Consider the following 25,129-nt stretch of genomic DNA (forward strand, 5'->3'; position numbering starts at 1 on the left):
ATCCCGGGGGGGAAAAAGGATAAAAAGAAAAACAAAGCCGAATGTAATAAAAACAAAGACAATATGCTCGAGTTACACAAACCATAAATCTTTTCCAGAAAGTTTATTTATCTATTAATGATATATATACACCAAAAATAACCAGCTGTCAATCTCAGTTTGATCTGGTAAAACAATGAGTCCTGCAACTTTATAGAGCATAAGCATCTTGAATTTCCAATTTCAGTGTTTATGTCTTAGCTCTTTGTCCCCAACATCTGGGTGGTTTTTAAGGAAAGTATTAGGAGGTCATCATGGTTTCACCAATACTGCTTTGGAGGCATCAAGATGGTTAAGACGGCAGGTTCCGAGGAGATACTCTGGCAGCTCTTCTGGCGTATTCGCCTATACATGACAGATTGACATTTAGCATTAGAATTAAGAAATATGATTGTCAGGAAGGTGATGTTAAAAGAAGCATAATCAATAAGAGTAATCCTAAACAAGCATAATTGATAAAAGTAAGCTTTCATTTCCAATTCTTTCACCGTCGTAAGTGGCACGGCTCAAGTCTCACATTTATGGTTACACACCCTAATAGAAGGCCCAAGCCACATGGACTATACTACTCCAAAATGACTAGATAATGATACAATTGGAGTTCTATTGGAACCATTATAAAGAGCAAGAACTTTTCCTTCCCAAGCAATATAAGATCTCATACACCACCTACCCTTACCACTTATCATATAGGGTTATCACATTATTGATGTAAAAAAGAGCATTGAGTTTCTTCACAGTTCACACTAAGTCATGACACAAAAAAGTAATTCTGCATAATTCAATTTCAGTGGCATATATACTTCTGGTTCACAAGATCTGAACCGTAGACATAATCAGCTTTCAGTATCTACAAATGAAAACCGCCAAATAACAATTTAGATCCTATAAGTTTATGCGTACTTAAGATTACTCCCCTGTAATTTCAATACTGTAATTTCCTACTATATTTGTAGTCCCTCCCATCCATCGTTACATGTCACTGAGGCTTGATGTGACCAAAAACAGCCACTCAATAGGTGACATACTGGTGATCGAGAAGTTCCAAGAAAATAAATAAAAACTCAAAAGAAAAAAATCATAAAAAAATAACATAGATAGGAAGGAAGAGTCAAGAACAGTAATCAGAGGAAAACAAATACAGAGATGAGTACCATGAGGGTAGATCTGGATAGTGGAGTACCCAACAATAAGGGATAGATCTTGTCTCCACAATTTTTTTTTTTTTTTTTTTTTTTGGTGGGGTGTGGTTTGATCTGAGGGTTGAATTAAAAAATATTGAAGAATTCACTTTTGAGTTTGAATAGTGTGGACATCAAGAAGCTTCAGTGCTTGCCATATAGCCCGAACCAAGACACAAGACCAGAGATTTAAAACGGATCAACAGCCGGAGTCTCCAAATTCAAGGCAGGTAACTTCCGGCCCCGTTAAAACTCTCCACTACTTCATTCTAAACAACATCCACGCACCTCTTGGACAGGGTCACAGGAACACAAATATTCTAAAAGTAAAGAATACTTTACTAAAAGGAACTCAGAAACATAAAGAGGACTCAATCTACTGGGGTGAACTTCCCACTAAAACTTTCCTCATCCGTACACCATACACTGCTCATCGTATATTTTGCAATTTCCACCAGCTCTGTAACCAAGGCTATCAGTTTGCTAAAATGGAATTCAATCTAAAATGAATTTGTTTTGGGTGACTATGTCCATCTCATGTGCAGTGTTCCTTTCTAAAAGCAAAACAAAATAATAACCTTCAATAGGACATCATTTGAGGTGTCATATAGAGTCCCGAGGGAAATTAAATGCAGCGGCAGTGATAAAGGTAACAGATGGATATCATATTGAATGGAATCTGGAATTACTGGGTTGAATATTCTCAAGTTGAAAAACCAGGACTCAATTGACAGTAAACAAAAAACTTGAAGGTATAAAAATTATAGTTCAGCCAATGAAAGAAAGTAGTAGTTTTACCTGTACCAAAAATGCCATCTCAATAACCAGATTGTTAAGGTACCCGAGAACAAGACTGACCACACCCCTTGCAACTGTTGAGGACCCAATATCGATCCCAAGCTGAAATGATTGTTTATTCCAGATTAGCAGATGTTATAAGACCCGATCCTGAATTATAGTATTTCTTCTGTCTCACTACAGTGATCTGAGGACATGAACATCTCTCTCTCTCTCTCTCTCTCTCTCTCTCTCACTCACTCATGCAGACGCACACACAGAGGAGGACGAGGCACATATATACAGGAACAACACTTCTTGCAAACTTACCTCCAAATAGTTATTCCCGTGGAAATAGTTAATTTCAAGGGCTTGACCAATCAGGCATGCTTTCTTTCCCACACTTTGCTTAACTATCCATGAACCCTGAGAAAATAAATGTTAACACTCCTAACCCATGCACCATACATTTACGAAAGAAAAATAATATTTGCAGTCCTAGGGTGTGCAGGCATCGTGCACTCACTATGAAAAAAGTGGATAAGTCTAGGATCTACATGAAAAAATCATTTTTTTAATGGTGGATCTCACTTTTTTTCAAACGAAGTGCGTGAGGCTTGCACACCTTAGGACTGTATTTAGAATTACTCTGATATATAAATATATATATATAAGGTTCGTGCGTGGTATAGACGATTAAGTCACTTCATGCCAACAAAATCAGAAGAATGCTGGAAAATACAAAAGTTAATAACTTCTACAGATCCCTGTTCAGATGAGTGAACCCAAAAACATTAATAACTATCACGTGTACAAACATCTGAATGCATGAGATCAAAATGGCAGAATCTCAGTCCCAGATCATAATGGGCAACATATAGTGCTGAAAGCACACATCACAGTAGACATATCCAGGAACTGAGAGGGTCTATGTATTCAAATAAGCAATACGCCGGACTTAGAAGATATGAAGATGTATGCACGTAGAATGGTAGAGAACTTTGTTTAACTTGGTAGTGCACAAAGGATGAGAGATTAATACAAATTCAAAATTACTTTCATAACATTTGCAAATATAAGTAAAATGCAACGTTGAGCAATGCACACTTCTAGGCCAATGGTGTTGAACTTAAGAATCACTTGCTTTAGTTTTTTCTAACCTAACAAGAAAGTCAAATTTTATTAATGATCAAAAGAGGTATTGCCCGAGTACTCAGGGCACATACATGAGGAACACCTGATAAGAAAAAGAAAAAAGAGCAAAGAAATCCTGAGAAACAGGAAAACCAAAATGAACAATCGTCTAATGGTAAAGGGTTTTGAAAACAAAATTCTTAAGATCCACCACCATTTCACCATCTTCAAAGTTTCGGTCATTTTCTCTTCAAATACAACATAACACGAATCATCTTCCACAACAAACAACTTGATGCAGGAGGATCCGGGCATGATGATGCTCGGCTGACAAATTACGGATTAATGGCACTGGGCTACCTTAAGAAGGCAGATCAGCGCAAAACCGGCGGAAAAAGATAAAGATTCCTTGGTTGGGCGAGAAAAGGGGGTTCGGAGAGGAAGGGTTGATATTTCTTGGTCGGGTGAGGAAAGTGGGTGACATCAATGTTTTGGCCATAACTTTGGCTACGGGTATCAAAATCATGCATATGACCCCAATTCGGAAAGTTCTTTTCAGCGTGCACGTCATGGTCACCAAGCCATGCCTGGTGGGCCCCATTTAGACCCAAAAATCAGTTGTTTTCCCTTCTGAATTGCCACTTTAAGTTAATTTTTCATTTTTGGTCATTTTTTTATGGTAATGTTTATTTTTAGGAACGATTTTATTCTGGACTTTTAGGCTAGATTGTAGCGATACTTATCTCATTCAGTACTTTACTAATTGGCCTTAATTGCAATTTTAATTTTTTCATTAGCTATTTAGGCCCGGCTTGTGGGCTTCAGAAAGGATGATTGATAATCAATTTATTTTTTGAAAGAAAACCTAATATCAGAGTTTACCACAGAGCTTTCTCTCTGTTTGCGTTTTTTCTCAAACTCAATCTCTAGCTTCTATTGTTTAGCCAGGTGTCAGAATAATTCTTATTCTACATCCGGAGTCACAACTAAGCCTCCCTCTCCAACACCCGAAAAGATCCACCACACTGCAAGGCGTAATCCAATCTAGGATGAAGAAGACAAAAATACAATTCTAAAGAGCACTAGCCACCTCACTATGCAATAAAAAAACAATTTAGCATTTCCTCGTTCCTCAAACACATGCAACACCAATCCATCATAATAATATTTATTTTTCTTATATTATTTAATGTGAAGATCTTTCCTAAAGCAATTGTCAAATAAATTAAAAAAACAATCTTAGACAAGCCTTGTCCTGCAAAATATTCTTCCATGAAAGTAGGTTATTTTCATGGGGAGATAATGTAACACCCCGTATTTTAGTGCATTTTTACTGAAGGATTATTTTTATTTATTCGAAAATTTATTCTCTTGTTTTAAAATTATTGAATTTTTAATTGGGTTATTTTTAGGATTTTTAATTTGGTGAAAATTAATTTTTATGTGCTTTCTTAATATTTATTTATTGTTGTGCATTTAAATTACTTTTCTTATTTAATTAATTATTGTGGGATTTAATTATTTCAATTTGACTTTACCATTACGTTTAAATTATTTTATTTAACTTGTGGCTTTGAAATCGTTTCCGTTGGATCTCATTTCTTTTCCCTCTATTTTTCTTTTCTTTCTTTTCTTTTTCCTCCTTATTTCTCCTTCTCCCCGCGCGACCAGCCTCCCTCTCTCTCCCCGTGCGTTTCTCCCCTCCACCCAGCCCGCCGCCGTGAGCCGGCGGTGACCGTCACCGCCCGTCCCATTCGGTTCCCCTGCCGCCGGCAACCACCCCCCTCCATTCCCAGCACCTCCCGCGCCACCATTAGCCTCCACGTAGCCCTTCAAGCCGCGGCGTTACTTTCGCTCCAGCGCCGCCGTCGCACCACCTCCGGCCACCATCTTCCTACCACTTCATCCCCGACCTCTTGGCAACCCAATGGACCCAACCCCGGCTCTGATCCGTCACCGGTGAAGCACAACCAAGCCCATCTCCGATTTCGGCATTTTTGGCCTAAAACCACCCCTTGCGCCGCCACCCACGGCAAACCGCCACCACCATTGGCTTCACCGACCTCTCTAGGCCCTACCCTACCATTTTTGGATCTTCATTTGCCTCCGTTGAAAAGTGGGTATCTGTGACCCACGGCCACAGTGTATTTTCCACTGTGGTGTTGCTCAGACGTCACCACTTGCAGCTTCGTGATCCTTCGAAAATTGCTATATTGCACTGTAAGTATTTTTCAAAGAATTCTTGTGAATTTAATGTATTTTCTACACTAACGCATTTCACTGTATTTGTTTGACATGCCGGACTGAGTCCGAGGAGTTCGGGGGTCAGATGGACTTATGATTGGAGTTGTTTGGGTTGGTTTGATTGGATTGGTTATTGGTTATTGAGGAATGTGGATTGTGTTGGTACATGTGCATATCATTATTTCATGCATGATCATGTTTGTAAAGAAAACTGGGTTTTCATGTATTGCATTCATGCTCATGTGTGATTTGGAAAGTTATGATTTTATGTGAGAATATTTTTGGGTGCGTGTGTATCACGACCCCAAGCCGAGATGGGGCATTATCTCGGTGGAGCTCCTCTGGTTACTCGGGAGCGGAATAAACTGAGTAACGTCCCCTGGATTGTCACTGGGCGACAATGGGATCGGACGAGAGATTCGTGTCGACTCCGTGGTCCTTCTGCTGGCGGGGACTAAAGGATGCTTGGCTACGTACGCGCTGGGCGCGGAACTGGGCATCGCTCGTTGCGTAGTGGGTGCTTGGCTACGTACGCGCTGGGCGCGGAACCGAGCATCGCTACGAAGCCAAGACGTGCGGATGGTCCCTAGGGAAGGCCATGGTGCATAGGTTAATAACGGATTAATTGGCTATTTTCTAGGAAAATAGTGAGTTGGATTTTGTGTAAATCATTTTCTGGGAAAATGTTTTACGGATTATTTTGGGCCAAATGGGATTTTGGCGTGTGTTGGAAAATTATCATTTTCGGGAAAAATGATGTTTTGAGGAAAAATGCATATTTCATCATATGCATGCATGTTGATTGCATTAAATGCATTTTATTCCTGAGAATTATTTGAGTTATACTTACCTACGGTACCATTATGTGGTAACGCAGATTTTGATGCAAATGAGGAGGAGGAGGGCGAGCTTGAGGAGACGGCTCCGCCCGAGGAGTGATCTGGAATCACTAGCTTTGTTATTTTATTTTACTCGTTTGTATTTTGGGACATATGTTAAACTTTATTTTGGATGACTGTATAACTATTTTTAAACTTCACTGATGTTTAGATTGTATTTAAATTCTGGTACTTAGTTAACTAATCCGCTGCGTTGTTATTGTACACTGTTGCATGTACACACACTTGGCACTTTCGTTGGGATGTGTGACGGTGTTGTCATCATCCCGGCGTCTCGATTCCCGTGTTTTCCTTACATGGGGGTCGGGGGCGCTACAGATAACGCCTAATAACGATTTAACTTCAAACACAACACTTTTTAAGGGGCTGAACAAAGCTTGTCCTTAGGGCCTATTCTCAGTCACAGAGAATACAAGCGATGAAAAACTTGTAAGAAACTCCAACTTGCAGTCTTGTGCCACTTTGACAAAACCCACATCCCACTAAGGAGAATCACTCAAAAACTGTTAATGGTGAGCAACATAATCTTCCTTAAAACGAGCAATGTTAAATTATTTCGAGAGAGCTGCCTTAAGAACTTGATCCCCACACCAAACGTCTTGTCAAAAACACTATCTTTGATCCATCTCCCACTACGTGCCTAAAGGGTGTGAACTCCCCCCATCTCCTCCCAATACTTTTCTACAGACCTACGACATGCAATCTATTGAGCTCATTAGAACTCCATCCACCCCATTCTCCAAAAGCTCTCTTTTTCCCTTCTTAGCATAATGTTGTAGCCATTTTCCAAGAGAGCTCAATTGAACCACATCAAACTAAAGACCCCCAATTCTTCAACAGAGATTGGAGACCACACCTTAGACGACTTTACCAAATGAAATCTATTATCCTCCTCACAATACCCACAAAAAACCTTGTTGTAAGTTCTCCAAATAATGTTTTTAACCTACAGGAAGTGGGAAGAGGGAACAAAATAAATAGGCAAGTTCAACAAGGTACTATTAATCAAGGAAATCCTACCACCCTTCAATAAATACCATCGTTTCCATTTGGCCAATCAATGTTCTCCATATTCTAAAGAATCTAATCCCAAATAAACTTTGCTATAAGTCATGGTCAATTAAGCAACCCTACATCATAAAACGCTCTCCAGACTTTCTACAATCTCATTATTACCAATAGGGAGCAATTCAAATTTGGCCAGTTCAACTTTTAGGATAGATATTGCTTCAAACATACAAAAATATGGAAGATACCAAGGATGGTTAGGTTTGCCTCGTAGAAAACCAACGTATCATCTGTGAATAACACGTTAGAAATCAATAAACCATTTACCATATCAGAGATAATTTTGCTGAAGCACCTCCATGACAATATCATTTTGGGCTCTCTTGATGGGTCGCAAGTCATTGATATTAACTACCCCTAGCTTCTTAGAATGGAAGCAATAAAGGTTACATTGAGGATTTTAACAAACTTGATCTTAGCATGAAAGTCCTGAAACCATTCCATAATATTATCCTTCACCACATCGCAACAAGCTTGGAAGAAAGCCTTAGATAAGCCATCAAGCTCTAGGGGCGTGTTTCCATTCAAAGCTCCTCTCACCTCAAGTATCTTGATTTCCTCAAAACTTTCTCTCTATCCACATTGTGTCAACCTCAACAAGGGAATCTAAAGAAACATCATCCAACTTGGGCCTCTACCTAAACTATTAGCCATACAAATTTTCATAGAATTGCATAAGATAGTCATCAATCTCAGTTGGTTAGAATAAACTCTACTGTTCACAGACAAGGAGTCGATAGAATTGTTCTTCTGATTAAAATTGGCTAAATTGATTAAGATTGTCGGGTTGGAAGAGGCCATACCTATCAAAAGGGGGAAGATTAATCCTTATTAAAAGCACCTTTTTCAATCTTCCCACTTATTATCTTTCTTTATTCTCATTACCAATTGATGTGGCAAATCGGTTTGAGAAGTTGTTTAGAGCACTTTTGTGGGGTGGTATGGGAGAGGAAAATAAATTTCATCTTGTGAGTTGGCATAGGGTGTGCTGTCTGATTGAGAGTGGAGGATTGGGGGTGCGAAATTTGAAGAATTTTAATAAGGCACTATTAGGGAAGTGGTTGTGGAGGTATCAAATGGAAGGGGATTCGTTGTGGAGAGAGGTTGTTGATCGAAAGTATGGATGTGATTAGGGGGGATGGTGCTATAAGGAGGATAGGGGATCTTATGGTGTGTGCTTGTGGAAATATTTTAGAAAGGGGTGGGATAGTTTTGTAAAACATATTAAGTTTGAGGTTGGAGAGGGTGAAAGAATTCGTTTTTGGTTCGATGAATGGTGTGGTGAGAGAGCTCTTCATTCTGTTTTCCCAGTTGCTTTCAGATTGGTTGGAAATCAGCAGGCTACTGTTTCAGAGGTGTTGAGTCGTGCGCATTATAATGTTATTTTCACTAGAAATGTTCAGAATAGGGAACATGATGAGATTGCAGATTTTTTCAGTTTCTTGTATTCTCTGACTCTAGGAGGAAATGAGAGGGGTCGAATGCTGTGGAAACACACGGGGAGCAAAAAGTTTTCAACTAAATCTTATTATAAGGTGTTATCTATTCAGCAGCAATTCTCTTTTCCGTGGAAGAGTCTTTGGAGGGTTTTTGTGCCGTCAAAAGTTGCCTTTTTTACTTGAACAGTCGCACTCGGGGAGATTTTGACAGGTGAGAATTTGAGGAGACGTGGCATATTGTTATGGAGTGGTGCTTCATGTGTAAGAAAATTGGTGGATCAATTGATCATTTACTTACATTGTGAGGTGGCTAGGGAGTTATGGGTTGGTGTTCTAAGTAAAGCTGGGTTGAGTTGGGTTATGCCAATGAGAGTAGTGGATCTACTAGCATGTTGGAATAGGCAGCATAGTAGCTCTCAGTTGGCAGTGGCATGGAGGATGATTCCTTTGTGCATAATGTGTTGTTTATGGATGGAAAGGAATGAGAGGTGCTTCGACAACAAGGAGCGAAATGTAGAGGATATCTGGAAATTGTTTGTGTCTTCTTTGCTGCAGTGGTTTTCGGCTATTGTCCTTGGGAGGGAATGCTCATGAGTTTTTGTTTTCTTTTCAGGTTTCTAGAATGCAATTAGGTGTTTCTTTTGTATGCTCCATGTGTACATGAGCTTCGCCTAGTTTCATTCAATAAAGTTTCTTACTTATCAAAAAAAAAACTTTGTGCACTTGTCACTTTCTCTTAGCCTCAATTTCTCCCCTTTCTCTAAAGGATCCAAGTTTTTAGCTTGATTTACAAAAACAAATTTCTACCCATCCAAATTTTCGAACACCTACCTCTTCATTCCACCATTTAAATCGGCCTTCAAAGCTTTGAGTTAACTCACCAAAACATGGGAACCAAGAAAACAATAAGAGTCCCACCATTGTTTTACACTTTCCACAATGCCTCTATCTTTAACTGCATATTTTTATATTTAAAAGCTCTTTTCACTGACGAGAATACATTTGCATCAAGGAGACTAGGAATATAGTCCAAATAAAGCCTTGGAAACTAAGCTTCCCAATCTGAGGATATGAGAAATCTATTGATATGGGGACATGAGGGGGTATCTCAAATATTAGAACAAGTGAAGCTCCCACCAACTAAACAAAGATCAGTGAGATTTTGTTCAAAAATTAAATTTGAGAATTCAATCATAGCGGAACAAGAATGTGCTTCAATAGACCCATCACCAAGGAATGGATAGAGTCATTTCATTCTCAAGCCAATATGTAGAGCACACCATCCACATCACTTAAATGGTAAGATTTAGTTTATAAGATTCAAATTTTAAAACTTATCTTCTAAATCAAATTATGCTATGTAAGCACTTAATTATGTGTGCTCTACACACCGGCTTGAGAATAGAATTTTTCAAATGGATAACATCGAAATCACCACTAATGCACCGTGGCATATCCCATAGAGTGACCATACTTTCCAAATTTCTCTACAAAAGCCTTGTGACATGGTCTGAATTGGGGCCATAAATGCTCAGAAGCCATTCAAAATGGATTACAAACATTTTTAGAATAGCAAGCTACGACGAACTCCCCCCCAAAAATATTCTTGTTCCACCACCCTTCTATCAACATAAGCAAGATCCCTTTAGAGGCTCCACCAGAATCCAGAAAACACCAATCCACATGTTACAACCCCACAGACACTGTACAATACTACATACCATATACCAGAAGGCATAGTTCCTCATCCTAAGCTGTATCTCTACCCCATTCAATCCTTTAATTTTCCAAAAAAAATATGTTACGCTTCATATAAGAGTCTAAGACCATTAACACGGCTCCCCTTGGTTTATTGACTAGAATTTTCTAGTTTGGAATCATAATTAATAGAGCATGACAATCGTTTCATCTCGCTATGGCCCTTGATGTTAGATTCAGAATCAAAACCACATAATGATGAAAGCTCTTAACTTTGTTCAAAACCCAATCTGATGTCACTATCCCTCTACCTGAATTCACATGCTCAGTAGGCAGACAAATTTTTGAAGGCTCACAATTAATGAGGTCTTTCAAAATTTGAATTTGTCCCCCATTCAAAAAAAGGTCCCAATTTCATTGCTCAAGCCTCTCCAACCCCTAAAGAAAAATGCTTCCCCCTAGTCACTAGAGACCGAGGCTCATCGACAACAATGAAAGCTCCTGAATAGGAACAACATGTAAAACATGTTCTTCTAGACATTCAACACTACCAGGAATGGAGATGCACCAACCTCACAGAGGCCTATGCCATATACTACCATCGCCACCTCCATATTTACCCACACTGCTAGAAGAAAGATCTGTGGGTCATGGAGTAGAAGTGGGATGTGAAAGAAGTCAGGCTAGATTTTGCTCCAACAAATAGCCAATGTTGATATTGATCAGCGAATCTTAACACTGTGGCTGAGCCACCAGAACTTCATCAACCGTTGATGAAGGGAATGAGTCTACAGAAAATTGGACCCATCTCAAAGTTATAAGCCGTGGATGAGGAAGAAGCCTGGATCTGCAAAACAATCCTTTAAGATTGGATTATGCTGGGCTGGGTTTTGCTAATAATACTTCAACTATCAGGACCTTTCCTTTAGCATAAGCCTTGTTAAAAGGGCCTTAGAAGGGATCACTTTACTGGCCCAAAAGAATTGAGCTTAGAACTAAAATAGACCTCCTAGGAGACTTAGGCCTTGGCTGGAACAAACTGTATATGGCCTTATTTTGGCCCAAGTGGCATTCAGCCCATGCCCACTTTAATCTAACAACACAATCACCTCCCCTCTAATATTTAGTAGCTAGCTCCTCATCATACAACGAGTATCGTGCATCTTCCTCTCTGTACTACCATTCAATACACTATATGCACCAGAAGGAACATTTTTGGCAAAAGAGTTGCCCTGGCCCAACTAAAGCCTCTGCATGGGACTGCTTCTCAACCATAACAATCAGTTTTTCAGTATCACCTCTGAGGAATAACCCACCATAACGGATTTTGGGGACTACAAAAAGACTGCTCTATTTCCCTCGCTGATGAAAGACTGGAAAAAAAAAACCACATTACAAAGCTCTCTAGCAAATTCATTCCATCTCCTCTAACTTCTAGAATGATGAGATGTCAATTAGGACGACCACCTCCTTACTCTAAAAGGGCCAAATATAAATCATGAAAATTAGAACATCACAAAGCAATGAAGGTTTTGTTTCCTGCTTGAGAAGATCATACAAAGTCCAGAAACTTATCAGCTAAGCTTCCAAGGTGACCAACAGCCATCCAAGACTACCTTTTCCCATAAGAACTGTTTGACTGTCAAACTCAAATACCCCATAATTGATAACACAAAACAATTCAATAGGAAAATGAAACACAAATCAATTTTTCATATAAATTAGAAGCTGATAATCCAATTTACAAAACGAAAGCCCATGCTATAGTCACTTGAATACCCATTCCTTTTGGGCTTCCTTTTCAAGAGGCTTAGAGACTTGGGCTTTCGATTGATTGAATACAGGGATTGAATGGAGTAGATATTTGGAAGACAAGAAACGCATGAAAATTGAAGATGCAATACCCTGTAAATAATTTTTTTTCTAGGTACAATACCCAGTAAATAATAATAACAAGAAACAAGAACTATAGTGGTTAATGTTTCTTGTTATTCTTAGTTGTGAATTCGTCAACAAAAGAAATTGGTTACAAAAATAATCTTCTTAGCACTGTGATTCCATAGTTTCTAATCCCAAGAGAATATACTAACCTTAGATATATATGGTATGAGCTTAAACCTTGAGTTTCTATATGCATCATCCCCCTTGATGAAATTTTCTAGCAAGGGCGCATCTGCCACAGCAGTATTCATCATATAATACAGAGCAAGGCTATATGTTGTTGAGCCTGGGACCTGATCACAGTATATTACTTGATTATTACTGATTCAGAAGAACAGAAAAAAGTAATAATATAGACATAAACAAAAGACTGAATTGACCTGTATGTTTACAATGAAGAAGAACTCCGGCCCACCCTGTGCTGCATATTTCTGCCAACAAAGCTTGTAAAATTTATTTTCAATCACAAAGATAATCATGCAAATGAAGTTAGTGCAATTAATTTAGATGATCATAGCTATGAATCAATACCAATAACAAATATACATGCAACTAACCTGAGGTGGAACTACGATCTTTTCACTTGTGGGGGGGGGGGGGGGGGGGTTGTAAGTACATTATCACAGCAATACTATAATCTCTCTCTATATTTGTGCACATTTATGTAGAAGAAAAACAGACAATTGTTAAATTAATTCCATAAAAAGTTATACGCCATGACTATGTACAAAAGTTTAATATCTATACAATCATTTCAAAAGATGATTTTTCTACTCTCCCACAGTAAGTTGTAATTCTTGTTTCTTGAAGCGTTGTAGTCATCAAAACTGCATGTCTAAATTTAACACCGGGATTTATATAGTATTTGGATTTTTGGGTCACATAGTGTTTGTTTCAGACAGACACATGCTAGGGTTTTGAAATACAAGACTGAGAGAACTTTGGAAAGACTATTGAAAAGCCTACTATTCCGCATACAACCCAAACTTAATTTTCGTTTTGTTTTTTATAGAATTAACCAGTTAAAACTCGAAAGGAGTTATCTTGGAGTAGCCAAAATTAACTTAGGGGCACTTTATACAAAAAGCTAGTAAGAGTTGAAAAAGTTTTGGGGGGCCAAGCAATAAGGTAGTTCTGCCCCTGCAAGTAACTATCAACCTGAACAATGCTCCCAGGACGGCCTGCAAGATCATCTTCTCGCTTGTCAGATTTTAGCCAATCTGCAGCAACCATTTGCATTAAGGTGTCTTTTGCCTTGACCTAGAAAATAAGCAACAAGCAAATAGAACTATCAATTAAAATTCACCAATCAACACTATAATTCTAACTGTGAAATGAAGCTTTGGTAATGTTTAAGAGGAATGACATCACTAACTTTAAATTACTACACTGGATTAAAAACTGTAGCAACTACAATCCATGGTATTGATGTCTCTATTATTGTTTCTGAGAATTATGAACTGAACACTTTCTTTGCTGGGAAAAGTATAGAAAAACACCATATCAATATGTATCGTCGGTACTTAAAAAACATGCTACAGAAAAACAAATGGAATAATCCATAATCATAAATCAGGCATTCTCACAGATAACATGCCAATTAGAAATCAAGAACAATGCAATTCTATGCTGATTGAAAGCCAATTTTAGGATCTTTCATTGGTGAGCATGATGAACATCTTACTGATACAAGTAAAAGTTTTATAGACCCTTAGTTTGGGTTCATTATTATTTGTTGCGCATACCTTCTTATGGTCATCCAGGTAACTAGGTCCACGAATTAGGAAAGTTGAAGGATCTGCTGCTATCCAGCTGCAAGCCAATGCACAAGATGGGTCTTTTGGAAGAGTTGTTCCATAGCAGCATGAGATACAGTCTTCCCTTGCCATCTCTTGCAAGTCCATATAGCCCCTCTTGTGAACTGCAGAGCATCATCTCTGGCCACAATCAAATCATAAAGGACGAAAACATGGAACTACTTGAGGTCAGAATAAGTGATGTGTACAGATATCAAATATTAATCACCTGCAAGATCATGCAATCTTTTCACAAGACCAGCAGCAGTTGATAATTTTGTTTGACATATATCCTGTAATCTCAATGCCTCAGTAACTAAGTGAGAAAGCCAAAATCAGTGTGTGCGAAGTTTAACATCATCTCTTAAAACCGAACACTGAAAGCAAATGTACAACAATTAATACCAAAACTGAAAGGCGTAAAAAGGTGACAATTCTGCATAGTGAGTTATGTGCACGAAAAGAAATAGGGCTAACATAAGTGGTGAAGAATTTATATCTTCGTCCTAGCATGCATTACAACTGACAAATTGATGGTACAGTGGTCAAAGTGCACATGATTAAGATCCAGAAAATACTCAAACCAGGATAAACAGCCCAGCCATTTGTATAGTTATATGGTCAATTCACAGAGTTATATGCATAAAAAACATAATCATAGCAGCAAAAGACCACTTAATTATGAGTAATCTACAGCACAGACTATCTTCTGCAAACAATTGAAGGTACAGAGAAGTTAAGGACAATGATCACAATCATCCAAAGTTTAGACTTTAGACAAACGGATATCTGAGAAAGGCCTCTGTGGCATTTTTTCCCATCATCTCACCAATGACTCGGTCATGATTTCAGCATGAGCCAAATACTAGTTATACAGAGACACACATCAGATTCCCCAGGAAGATAAGTTCATAGCAGAAGGGAGATCAGATTCCCCAGGAAGATAAGTTCATAGCAGAAGGGAGTTTTCTCCCAACTCTAGATACCCTTAAATTACAATTTTAAATCCCTAAGTGAAAGAGAAGGTCTCTTTCTGAGTTTTTTCAACCAGTTGATCGTGACTTAAGCACATCATTGGAACCAATATGATTCAAATGCCAGTTAAACTAGAAGATGTCATCATGCCATAACAGAAAAGCCTTTACTCTAGACTCCCTTTACTAGTTACATATGCAATGAGAACAATCTTCAAACATATTGTACCTGGGAGTATATATCTGGACCAAAATCAGAAGTCTGGCTATTTTCAGATTGATCGCATTCAGATGGTTCTGGGACATCAAAAAATTCATCAGCAGCATCATTCAAGCCAACAAGGCTTCCATGTTCCGAAGGTGTTTTCTCCATTTCCTCGGCAATATTTTCCTTGGTCTTCCCATCCCCTGTCAGTACTCTGAAATCAACCGTGCTAGCCCCTTCAATCTGATTCAATCTAGTGTTTCTAGTCAACTCTCCTGAAGAGAAATCGGGAGATGTATAATTTCCTAGTTTTCCTCTAAACATCTCTCGTAATGCTGCATGTGAAAAGCAATAAAATGGATAAAAAAAATCAACAACTGATAAAAAAAAATAAAAAAATAAAAACCCATCTAGAGTGGAAAGCTACCAGCAACTCTCCCAAGCATACGGATGGTAATAGATCGTGCTGAAGAGTGTCGTAGATAAGATTTCCAGAATTTCCAATCAATAGCAAGCATATGCTTTACAACTGATTGTTTCCCTTCATTCACAGGCGATATAACATACCCTCCACCTGTAATAGGCAGAAGCATTCATCCCCCAATTGTTTCCATTGGTAACAGTAAAAATAGGATTCCAAAACCAGCAATGTAAAGGTACAATATTATAAAACGATGCATGTCATAACATTACGAGTTGAATGATGATGATAATAACTAAATCACAGTGAAGAAAGTTCCATACCGGGTTACTGAATACATGCTTACAAATTGACTACATATGATGCAATAAAATCCATGAGGTGGAAAAAACTTGAAGGATGACGGTAATATCTAAATCACAGTATAAGAAAATTCCATTGCATGTCACGTATAGAAAATCCATGAGGTCTAGACATTTATTTTATCAAATTTTAAGCATACATTACTTTTAAGGCAGGCACGGACATAGCCTCTCTGAGGTGGACACTTCTTGTGAAACACAGAATGATAGAGAATAACTGTGAAAGGAAAAACCAAAGGAAGTTACATTGCTGATACAGATAGATCAGTTGATAAAACAATATTTACATATTTATCCAAAACATTACTACCATATGTTCCATCCTCCTCCCTTCTCCAATAACGTCGCAATAATAAATCTCTTCGCTTCATCCCCCTGCATAGGAGGATATGTCAATGACAGATACTACACCCCCACCCTGGAAAAAAATAGAAAAAGAAAAAGAAAACAATAGTCTTAAATTTGATCTAACCAAGGTAACCAATCACTATATAATTGCTTGTGAATAATATCAGTATGACCATCAAGGTGCTCAATCACACTGCCCTTGTAGAAACAGAAGTCCCATCTGCAAGAAAATTTGTAGAGTTCAATGTTTAGTAACTAACAAGATATTTAGATATGTTTTCAATTTATCATTGCAATTAAATGATGGACAATAAGAACTTCAAAATATGAAGCTACAAGATAAGGAGACCATGGGTATCCCACTTACTCTGATCTTGAGGAACAAAGAGACATAAGTGTCCGGAAAATGTCTTCCGAAGTTACATCCACCACACCCACAGCCATTATTGCTGGATGATCATCCCACTGCCAGAGAAGGGAACATGTGTAACAAATAAAATGCAAACAATAACTGGTGAATAGAAAATCCACCAACCTTCATACAAGAATCCCGATCTTTAGCTTCTTTAAATAGTCGTAGACCTGCATATATACCATAATCTCGTACATGCAACTTCAGCTAACTACAATGACATATTGTGAATTTCATTCTTACCATTCTGACAACCAAATATCGTCCAAGATGAAGGAGCAATAACATCTGAAGTCGCAGGATCCATTCTCGAGGAAGAATGAAGAGCCCAGTCAATAGGACTACAATGATTTATCCTGCTAGAACCACTTAATCTGTGCATTAAAAATTTCCAAGTACCAAAAATAAATTATTTGATAAGCAATAGAATTATAAAGTAACAAAAAGTAATTATTAAGGGAAATGAACATAAAGATGTCAGATGAAAACCACAGATAAATTAATCAAGGTAGTGTAACTATAGCCCGTATTTAGCACCAAGCCATATCCAATAAACTTTAACAAAATTATCTCCATTGTAAATAGGCATGCAAAACTTCCAGATTATATGGATTTTTTCAAACAAGAATACTCGTATAATATAGTTATTATACCTAAAGGATGGCCATCTGCTTTGCAAGCAACCAACAAGATTATCCACCACTGCAGGACCACCCTGGATATATACCTAAGCATTAGCCTCTTAAGCATTATAGTTGTGCAGAATATTTGAAAAATTGAGCACCTTATAACCTTTAAAGCTGCTTCCTGAAAAGAATGAATCCATCGTGCTGCTTCTTCAGGACTGCTTGCTCCCAACTACAATATTTAAATCAAAACTTTAAGCACAAATATTACAGATAAATACCACAGTTTTTGAAAATTTAGTTAACATGCGTTTTTTTGGTAAATACAGACCTTAAGTTGATCATTGTGATTGGAAGTATTATAAAGTGTGAATATGAAGAGTACCTGCACATCACGGATAGTACCATTACAAACCATACCCTTACCACATGGATAATATGAGAAAATAAACTAGAAGATAAATTGCCACCAATGCAAAACATTCATACTTTTCTATGAATGCTCTCCCTCCCATTGTCCATTACTCGAATGCAGGAATCTATAATAGCACTTCTAACAGGATCCTGAAATAAATAAATAAATAAAGAAGTAAATCGAGCCTTCTACTTTTAGCACTTCTACCAGATAATGATTTAAAATATGTCAAACAAATAAACAGCAAAGATACACACATGGTACCATTCCCATTCCAAAAGTGGGCAAGCCAAAATATAACTACCAGATCCCAATTCATTTGGGCAAAACTTCATGGACTAAATAAACAAAGACTCTTATTGATCATAGTGCCAGGCAGCAAGATGAACACCAAATAACGACACAGTGGAACAAAACAAATTAGATTTTTATATTAGACAAAAGACATGAAAGGGAGAGTATAAAGCCACTAGATTTGTAAAATTAGAATTTAAACAGAAAATGAAAACATCAATAAACTAGCATGCACAGGCGATGCTCTTGTATATGTCCCATATGCTTGAGTTTTTGCCTATTCTTATGATCAATAAAATTTTGTTTGCCGATGAAAAATAAAATGCAAACAAAAGCATCTTTAATAACTTTAAAAGGATACTAATGAGAAAGATAATAGAGAGCAAGATCCAGCAACAGAAGTAGTGGAAGTACATTCTATAATGCTTTTTTGGGTAATAAGGTAATAAGTATAATTTCTTGAGGGGAAGGTTTCTTCCTCTTCTTTCTATTGTGTTTAGTAGACAAATTTTCAAGGTTATTTCAATATAGAAAATTAAAGGAAAAAAGTCCTTCAACCTTAGATACTTGAAAGCATACAAATAGCGAGCACTCTTAATGAAACACCAGTCTTCCTAAATTCCCTCAGATGGGCAAGAGAAGTGGAATTATAGTATAAAAAAGAGTTTAAGCTTGAGAAAATGCCTGTTCCATTATAAACACTTTACATGATGTCCTTAAAAATTATTTCATATTTTTTTTTATGTATTACATGCAAGAAACAAAAGTATTTACTGAAATAATACAGAATATATTACTTTTAAAAACCCACTGCTAGACTTGTTTTGTTGTAAAATACTAGCTTTTTAAGTCAAACGAATAGACATTATTGGTCATTCTAAGTAATTGACAACGTTTTTAGTTTTATCAAAACCAGGTAAGATTTGTGGGTTACTCCACACCTTTTCCTTCTTGAAGCAGCTTTCCCAAAATCAAAATTAAAAAGAAGCAATAAGAAGAGGAGATATAACCAAAAGGAAGAGCTTTAGTCGAATGAAACTTTTGTGAGCAAATTTTAATTTTTAGCAAAGAAAACAAATATGGCTTTTGTCTTGAAGGTTTAACAAATGCAGATTATAATGTTACTTTTCTATCTATCCGTTTCTTATTCTATGTGAACAAATGACTGCTTCTTGACAATGATATACTGCTGTATTTGTTTCCTATGGTGGCTTTCTCTCATGAATTTGTATGGGTTTGACCACTGTCATGAGAATTCGTACCACAGAGGGAAAAATGCATATTCTATTAGTCAGGTCCACCAAGTTAAAAAAAGGCACATCAAACCAAGTTAACCAACGGTTTCAGGTTTAGGAAATTCCGTTTATTTTGAGATGATCAAAAAGACAAAAACATATTATCTATCATGGACTGAGGGAAGTAATAAAAACAGCTCCAAATTCCAAAGGCCTGAATATCATCATCAACCTACAAGGAGTAATGTCCAATTGTGAAAAAAATGGAAATGAGATCTAATAAAATGATTTAAAAGTGGGGCAAATATTATTTTGTTATTCTACTTGTTACTACTTCAAACAATCTGAAAGCATGCCCATTGGGTTCACATGATGCAACAAAAAAGGTTTACACCATACGAAATATATATCCAAATCACCATTCATGTAAAATGTTTTTCATTAAAATTTCAGTCGAAGTAGGATCTAGCTTAATTCACATCAAGTCAAGTGTAAACAAAAAGTCCATGAATCAAATACTATACATGTAACTATTTAAGGCCATCATTGGATGGAATTGAAGTTTGGAATCTCCCCAAATTTATCAAATGAAAGAAAAAGAATCCAGAAAACTCTTCCTTTTATTTTTATTTTGCATATAAAAGAAATTGTGTCTGTATGATATACGGAGAAGTTAATAAAGAACTCAATTTTTTTTATCGGTAAATATATTATCGATATTAATAAGGAAATAGGTGTAGCCCAAGTACACGGGATGTATACAATGGAAAACACCTAGTCAAGAGCGAGAAATAGATACAAGGAAATTGCAAAAGCTAAGTCCATTGAAGTCTATAGCAGCTGCTCATAAAAATAAAGTATAGCCAATATTAATCAAGAATTCAAATTATTAACTTACCCATAATCTATTGACCATATCAGCATTGGTAAAACAAAACGCAAGAATGGAAGGGGAATGCTAAAACACAGAAATATCCATGAAAATATTCACTCAAAGTATCCAACCATTTAAATAGAAATCTCTTACTCATCTCATATTCTACCATCCAATCTACGTTACTCGTCATCGACCAACAATCAGAATAATAATATAACAACCCATCGCCTCAGCTCACCAAATAAAAAACATAATGCACTGTTTTCACATGTATATTTTTTTTTTTTAGGAAGAACGACCCGTTTGGAAACACTAACATCAAATCCAACGGCATTAGAATTGGATTAAAAAAGAGAACAAAAGAAGGAGAAAGGAATGTGCATGGACCTCGTTGCTTGAAGTGGGAACCGATTTAAAGCATTTGAGATGGTGATCATCGAGAACGAAGTAGCGCTTACGGGAGTACTGAAGCCCAAACCGATATGAGCGTATGAGATGGAGCCACCCCTCCATTCTTCCCTCACTTTGCGACGTACCCATCTCAGAGAATCCCAATCCTCAAGAGGCCCACTTCTTCGATTCCCAGATTATTTTCGTTCTTCTTTTCTGTAATGGACCCAAACTGAAATTTTCTTTTCGAGTAATCCCCTTTTTTTCTTTCTTAGAAATTAAAATTCATGCAAAATGATTTCCAATGATGTGTAATTCAAAAAATGGAGAAGGGTAAAGATGGTGAACCTCTGATCCCAGCTATGGGATTCAGAGAATCACGGGGGTTTCACAGGGAATGGCCCCTCTTTGGAATTGCAGGTAAAACTCTCGCTCTCTCTTCCCTCTCCCTCTGTTTCTCTCTCGGAAAGCAACTGAATTGGGCATGTATAAGACAAAGATTGCCAGGCAAAAGAGACAATGTCAAATGACTCTGTTGCCCTTGACGTGAAGAAAATTGGATCTAATATATTTTATTATAATATATTTATTAACTTCCGTCCGACCATGACCTAGGGCCAAACGGATAGTGGGTTTGTATTATGAAAAAAGCTGTTTTTCCCACCAATTTTTATCATTCTATTTTAAAAAAATATATATTTTTTATTTCAATTTAATGATTGAAAAAATAATTTTAAGTGTATTGATATATTTTTATTTTTAATAATATTTAAATATATTAAAAAAATATGAATAAGAAAATTTTAAAAAAAATTGTAAAAATAACTAGCGATAATAATGAGCAGTAAAGTAGTACCGCTCTTGTATTATTTATTCTGGTCTAATCTCAATATTTAAATTTCAAAATTTTATTATATTTTTTCTTATAATTATTATAATTTTTTTAAACTTATATTTAAAATATAAATAAAAAAATTAATTTTTTCAACTTTTAAAATAAAAATAATATTAAAAAATAGTACTGCTATTCAACCCATGAATTTTCCCTCTCATACTTACCACTAATGCAAATTGTATTTTTTTTCTTTTTTCAAGTATTTTTTAAAAATAAAAAAATACTTTATTTCATTAATAATTATTTTTTTAACCATTAAAAAAATAAAAAAATATATCGGAGCAGTAATTTTGAAATGACAAACTCGTGGAGCCAAATATCATTTTCCTTCCAATACTCGTATTCTCGTATTTTTAAAATAATCATTAGACTAATTCATGCATCTTCTTTTTATTACTAACTCATTTGTCTTCCTTAAACAATGCATCATCAATCTATGCATTCAATGTTAACGAATGGCTATAGTACTTGATCATGTCTATTAAGATTTCATTTGAAATTTGAACTGAATTGAGATCAATCCATAAATATTAAGAGATCGTCAGAGCGACCGACCATCATTGCCACCACTGCCATCATCATTAAAACCATAATTATTATGATTATTTTTGGTTAAGTATATATCATCAAATGATTACTTATCGGATTTACAACCAACTTCCATATAATATGAAACTTTAGTATTTCTTTAGTGATGAATATATATATATATATATATAAATATATAAACTGCATTAATATATTAATTTTGTTGGGTGTTCATTTATCTACCAATTTATGAGCAAGTTCGGACCATATGGCCAACTTTATGATTGTAATTTAATAATTGCACCAACTTCTTAGTTCATTGGATACATCAATCTTGGAGGCGATTCCTTACATTGTTTTTGTGACTGAAACTTTTTTTAAAAAAAAAAATTGCAAATATTCTTTTAAATTATTACTCCAAGTATCTAACTCTATGTTTTTATTTTTTATTGCCTAATTTAAGATCTCGTTTGTTTTTACAACTCATCTCAACTAAATTTATCTCATCTAATTATTACAATTTTTTCAAACTCTAGCATAAAATAAAATAAATAATTCAATTTTTTTAAATTTTAAAATAAAAATTATATTAAAAAATTATATTTTATTAATATTTTATTTTATTTTTAATTTTAATATCAATTCATCTCATCTCACATGACATGACATAAATCCTACGACATAATCTTAAATTGATATCAAACCTATTTCTCTCATGATAAGAGCTAATATTTTAATTTTTTAATCTTTTTTAACAATATTTATCTAAAATTATGCAATGAGCCTGGAGGGGCACTATGGTAAAGTCCAACTTTACATAGGACTTGTACTACAGGCTACAGCTTTTTCTGGTGCTGTTGTGATCTAAATATTTAAATTAAAAAACGGTCGCAAAGTGTAATTATTGGTAAACATTTTTTGCTACGAGGCAGTGACGTCAGCAGCCGTTCAAGCGAGAGCGGGATATATCAACTCGAAAAAATTCTTCTCTATTTACCAACACACATTTCATATTCTATAAAACTACTCACATATGTTATAAAAAACATAATCACGCTTTATAAAAAAAAATTAGAAGTATGAAGTGTGAATAATAAATAGTAACAGATGCATAAAATTACTCTATCAAATTAAATCGAGACTGTCTACAGGTTATTTGGAAATAGATTTCATTCTAAAATTCCCATCTCATCTCATTTTATCTCATTTAGTTTTATCTCATCTCATTTTCAAACATAATTCAAATATAAAATTTTCAAATTAATTATTGTAACTTTTTCAAACTAATAATTACAATTCTATTCTTTTCAAAACTTAAAAAATACTCAATTTAAACTATCTCCTTACTATTTATAAACTGTCTTATTACTATTGATAAAATTTTTATCTTATCTCACTCTCCAAACGATCTCAGAATAAAAAATATCAAAGATCTGAATAGTAGTAAAATATTTTTTATATAATAAAAATAATAATAATAATAAATAATTTATGAATAATAACAAAGTACTCTCAGAATATTTAAAAATGGTTGTGCTCTCAAACAAAACTTGAATGAATCCAATTAGTGACCTTCCATTTGACAATGATAATTATAAATAAGAAATATTTTTTTATGTTTTTAAATATTTTTGGTAGTGAAAGAAAAAACAAAATTTTCAACAAACGTAAGATTAAAAAGTCTCGAATTTGGTAACAATATTTTCTTTATATATATATATATAATAATAATAATAATAATAATTCTATTTGAAAGACTTTTACAGATTACATCACATACTATTCACGTATCATAACTTTTTAAAAAAATAAATTTTAAAATTTGAATCTTACAAATCAAATTATGTCACGTAGATAATGTGTAGTGTAAAGTATTTCAAATAATATTACTATATATATATATATATATAAAAAAAAATTATTTCCATAACATTATATGTATGCGATAACATTGTGTTAATGTTGAAAACAACATATATGTTCACAATGATAACTTGTCAGTGTTATGCGGATTAGTACATTGATGTTTTTTTTTTTTCGGAATCATAGTACATTGATGTTTGATCTAAAAATAAAGGTTTATTTTCAATTATTTGGCTTCAACATATGCGGGATGCTTCAACGTATCTTATTATGATTATTGATTAATATAATTTTATAAACATAATTGATGTTATATTAATCATATAAATACATTCGATAAATATAATAAAGTATTTTACTATTAGTCGCTAGATCTCTTTTGTTCAATAATCATAAGTACATTGCCAAACAAGATAAATTTTTAATAAATGATACACAAGCACCTTTAAATTTTTATAACATTAATTTTATATAACTATATTTTAAATTGAGAATATTTTTCTAAAACGATATTACTTTTACAAATTATTTTATGAAAATATCTCTTATTTAAAATAAGATTATGTAAAGGCTATTAATTCGTTGTAGTTGCTTATCCAATTCCGAAAGCATAATGTTTATCTTTCTTTTTTCATCACTATCGCTCTAGCGATTCTTTTCGCTCATGTCACGAGTCTGTGACCACTTTGATCAGCAAAGTCTCCCCCTTTTCCCAAAAAATCTAATGGTTTCAGTTTAAATTCTAAAACTCCTTTCTTCAAACAAGAAATTAGAGATTTATTGCCCGTCAGATTTTGAAGGTCACTTAATAACTATATATATTATATATTATAGGGGATGTTAAAAAAAAGTACTCGGAAAATCGGTTGAACCGATTGATACCAATTCTTAAGACGAAACCAGTTCGATATCAATTTTTTTTATTTTGAAAACCAGTTTGAATTGAACCGGACCGGTATATATATACTAGAAATGCTATTTACATGTTTGTGCGTTGTGTAAGAGATGATGATAAGTAGAATTTCTATATATATATATATGTTTTAATTTTTATATTATTTTATATAT

At 35.3% G+C, this 25,129-nt stretch overlaps 1 protein-coding gene across 2 annotated transcripts; it reads right to left on the reverse strand.

The window, feature by feature from the left end:
* LOC108990132 (protein ENHANCED DISEASE RESISTANCE 2) lies at positions 1-21,225 on the reverse strand. Of its 2 annotated transcripts, XM_018964004.2 has the most exons (21): positions 20,773-21,225; positions 18,054-18,128; positions 17,896-17,949; positions 17,731-17,796; positions 17,592-17,653; positions 17,182-17,312; positions 17,062-17,108; positions 16,894-16,991; positions 16,651-16,746; positions 16,489-16,553; positions 16,324-16,395; positions 15,823-15,969; positions 15,420-15,730; positions 14,446-14,509; positions 14,166-14,341; positions 13,579-13,680; positions 12,801-12,851; positions 12,570-12,713; positions 2,328-2,423; positions 2,019-2,120; positions 1-384 (listed from the first exon to the last, which is right to left on the reverse strand). In XM_018964004.2, exons 1-21 carry the CDS (start codon positions 20,923-20,925, stop codon positions 292-294), a joined length of 2,205 nt encoding a protein of 734 aa, XP_018819549.1. In that variant the 5' UTR covers positions 20,926-21,225; the 3' UTR covers positions 1-291. The 2 variants fall into 2 exon arrangements, with proteins under 2 accessions (XP_018819549.1, XP_035540840.1); XM_035684947.1 differs by lacking the exons at positions 18,054-18,128; positions 20,773-21,225 and having other exon boundaries at positions 17,723-17,796.
* Between the last annotated feature and the right edge of the window lie 3,904 nt (positions 21,226-25,129).

This window comes from Juglans regia, chromosome 14, assembly GCF_001411555.2.
Source record: "Juglans regia cultivar Chandler chromosome 14, Walnut 2.0, whole genome shotgun sequence".
Classification (NCBI taxonomy): domain Eukaryota; kingdom Viridiplantae; phylum Streptophyta; class Magnoliopsida; order Fagales; family Juglandaceae; genus Juglans; species Juglans regia.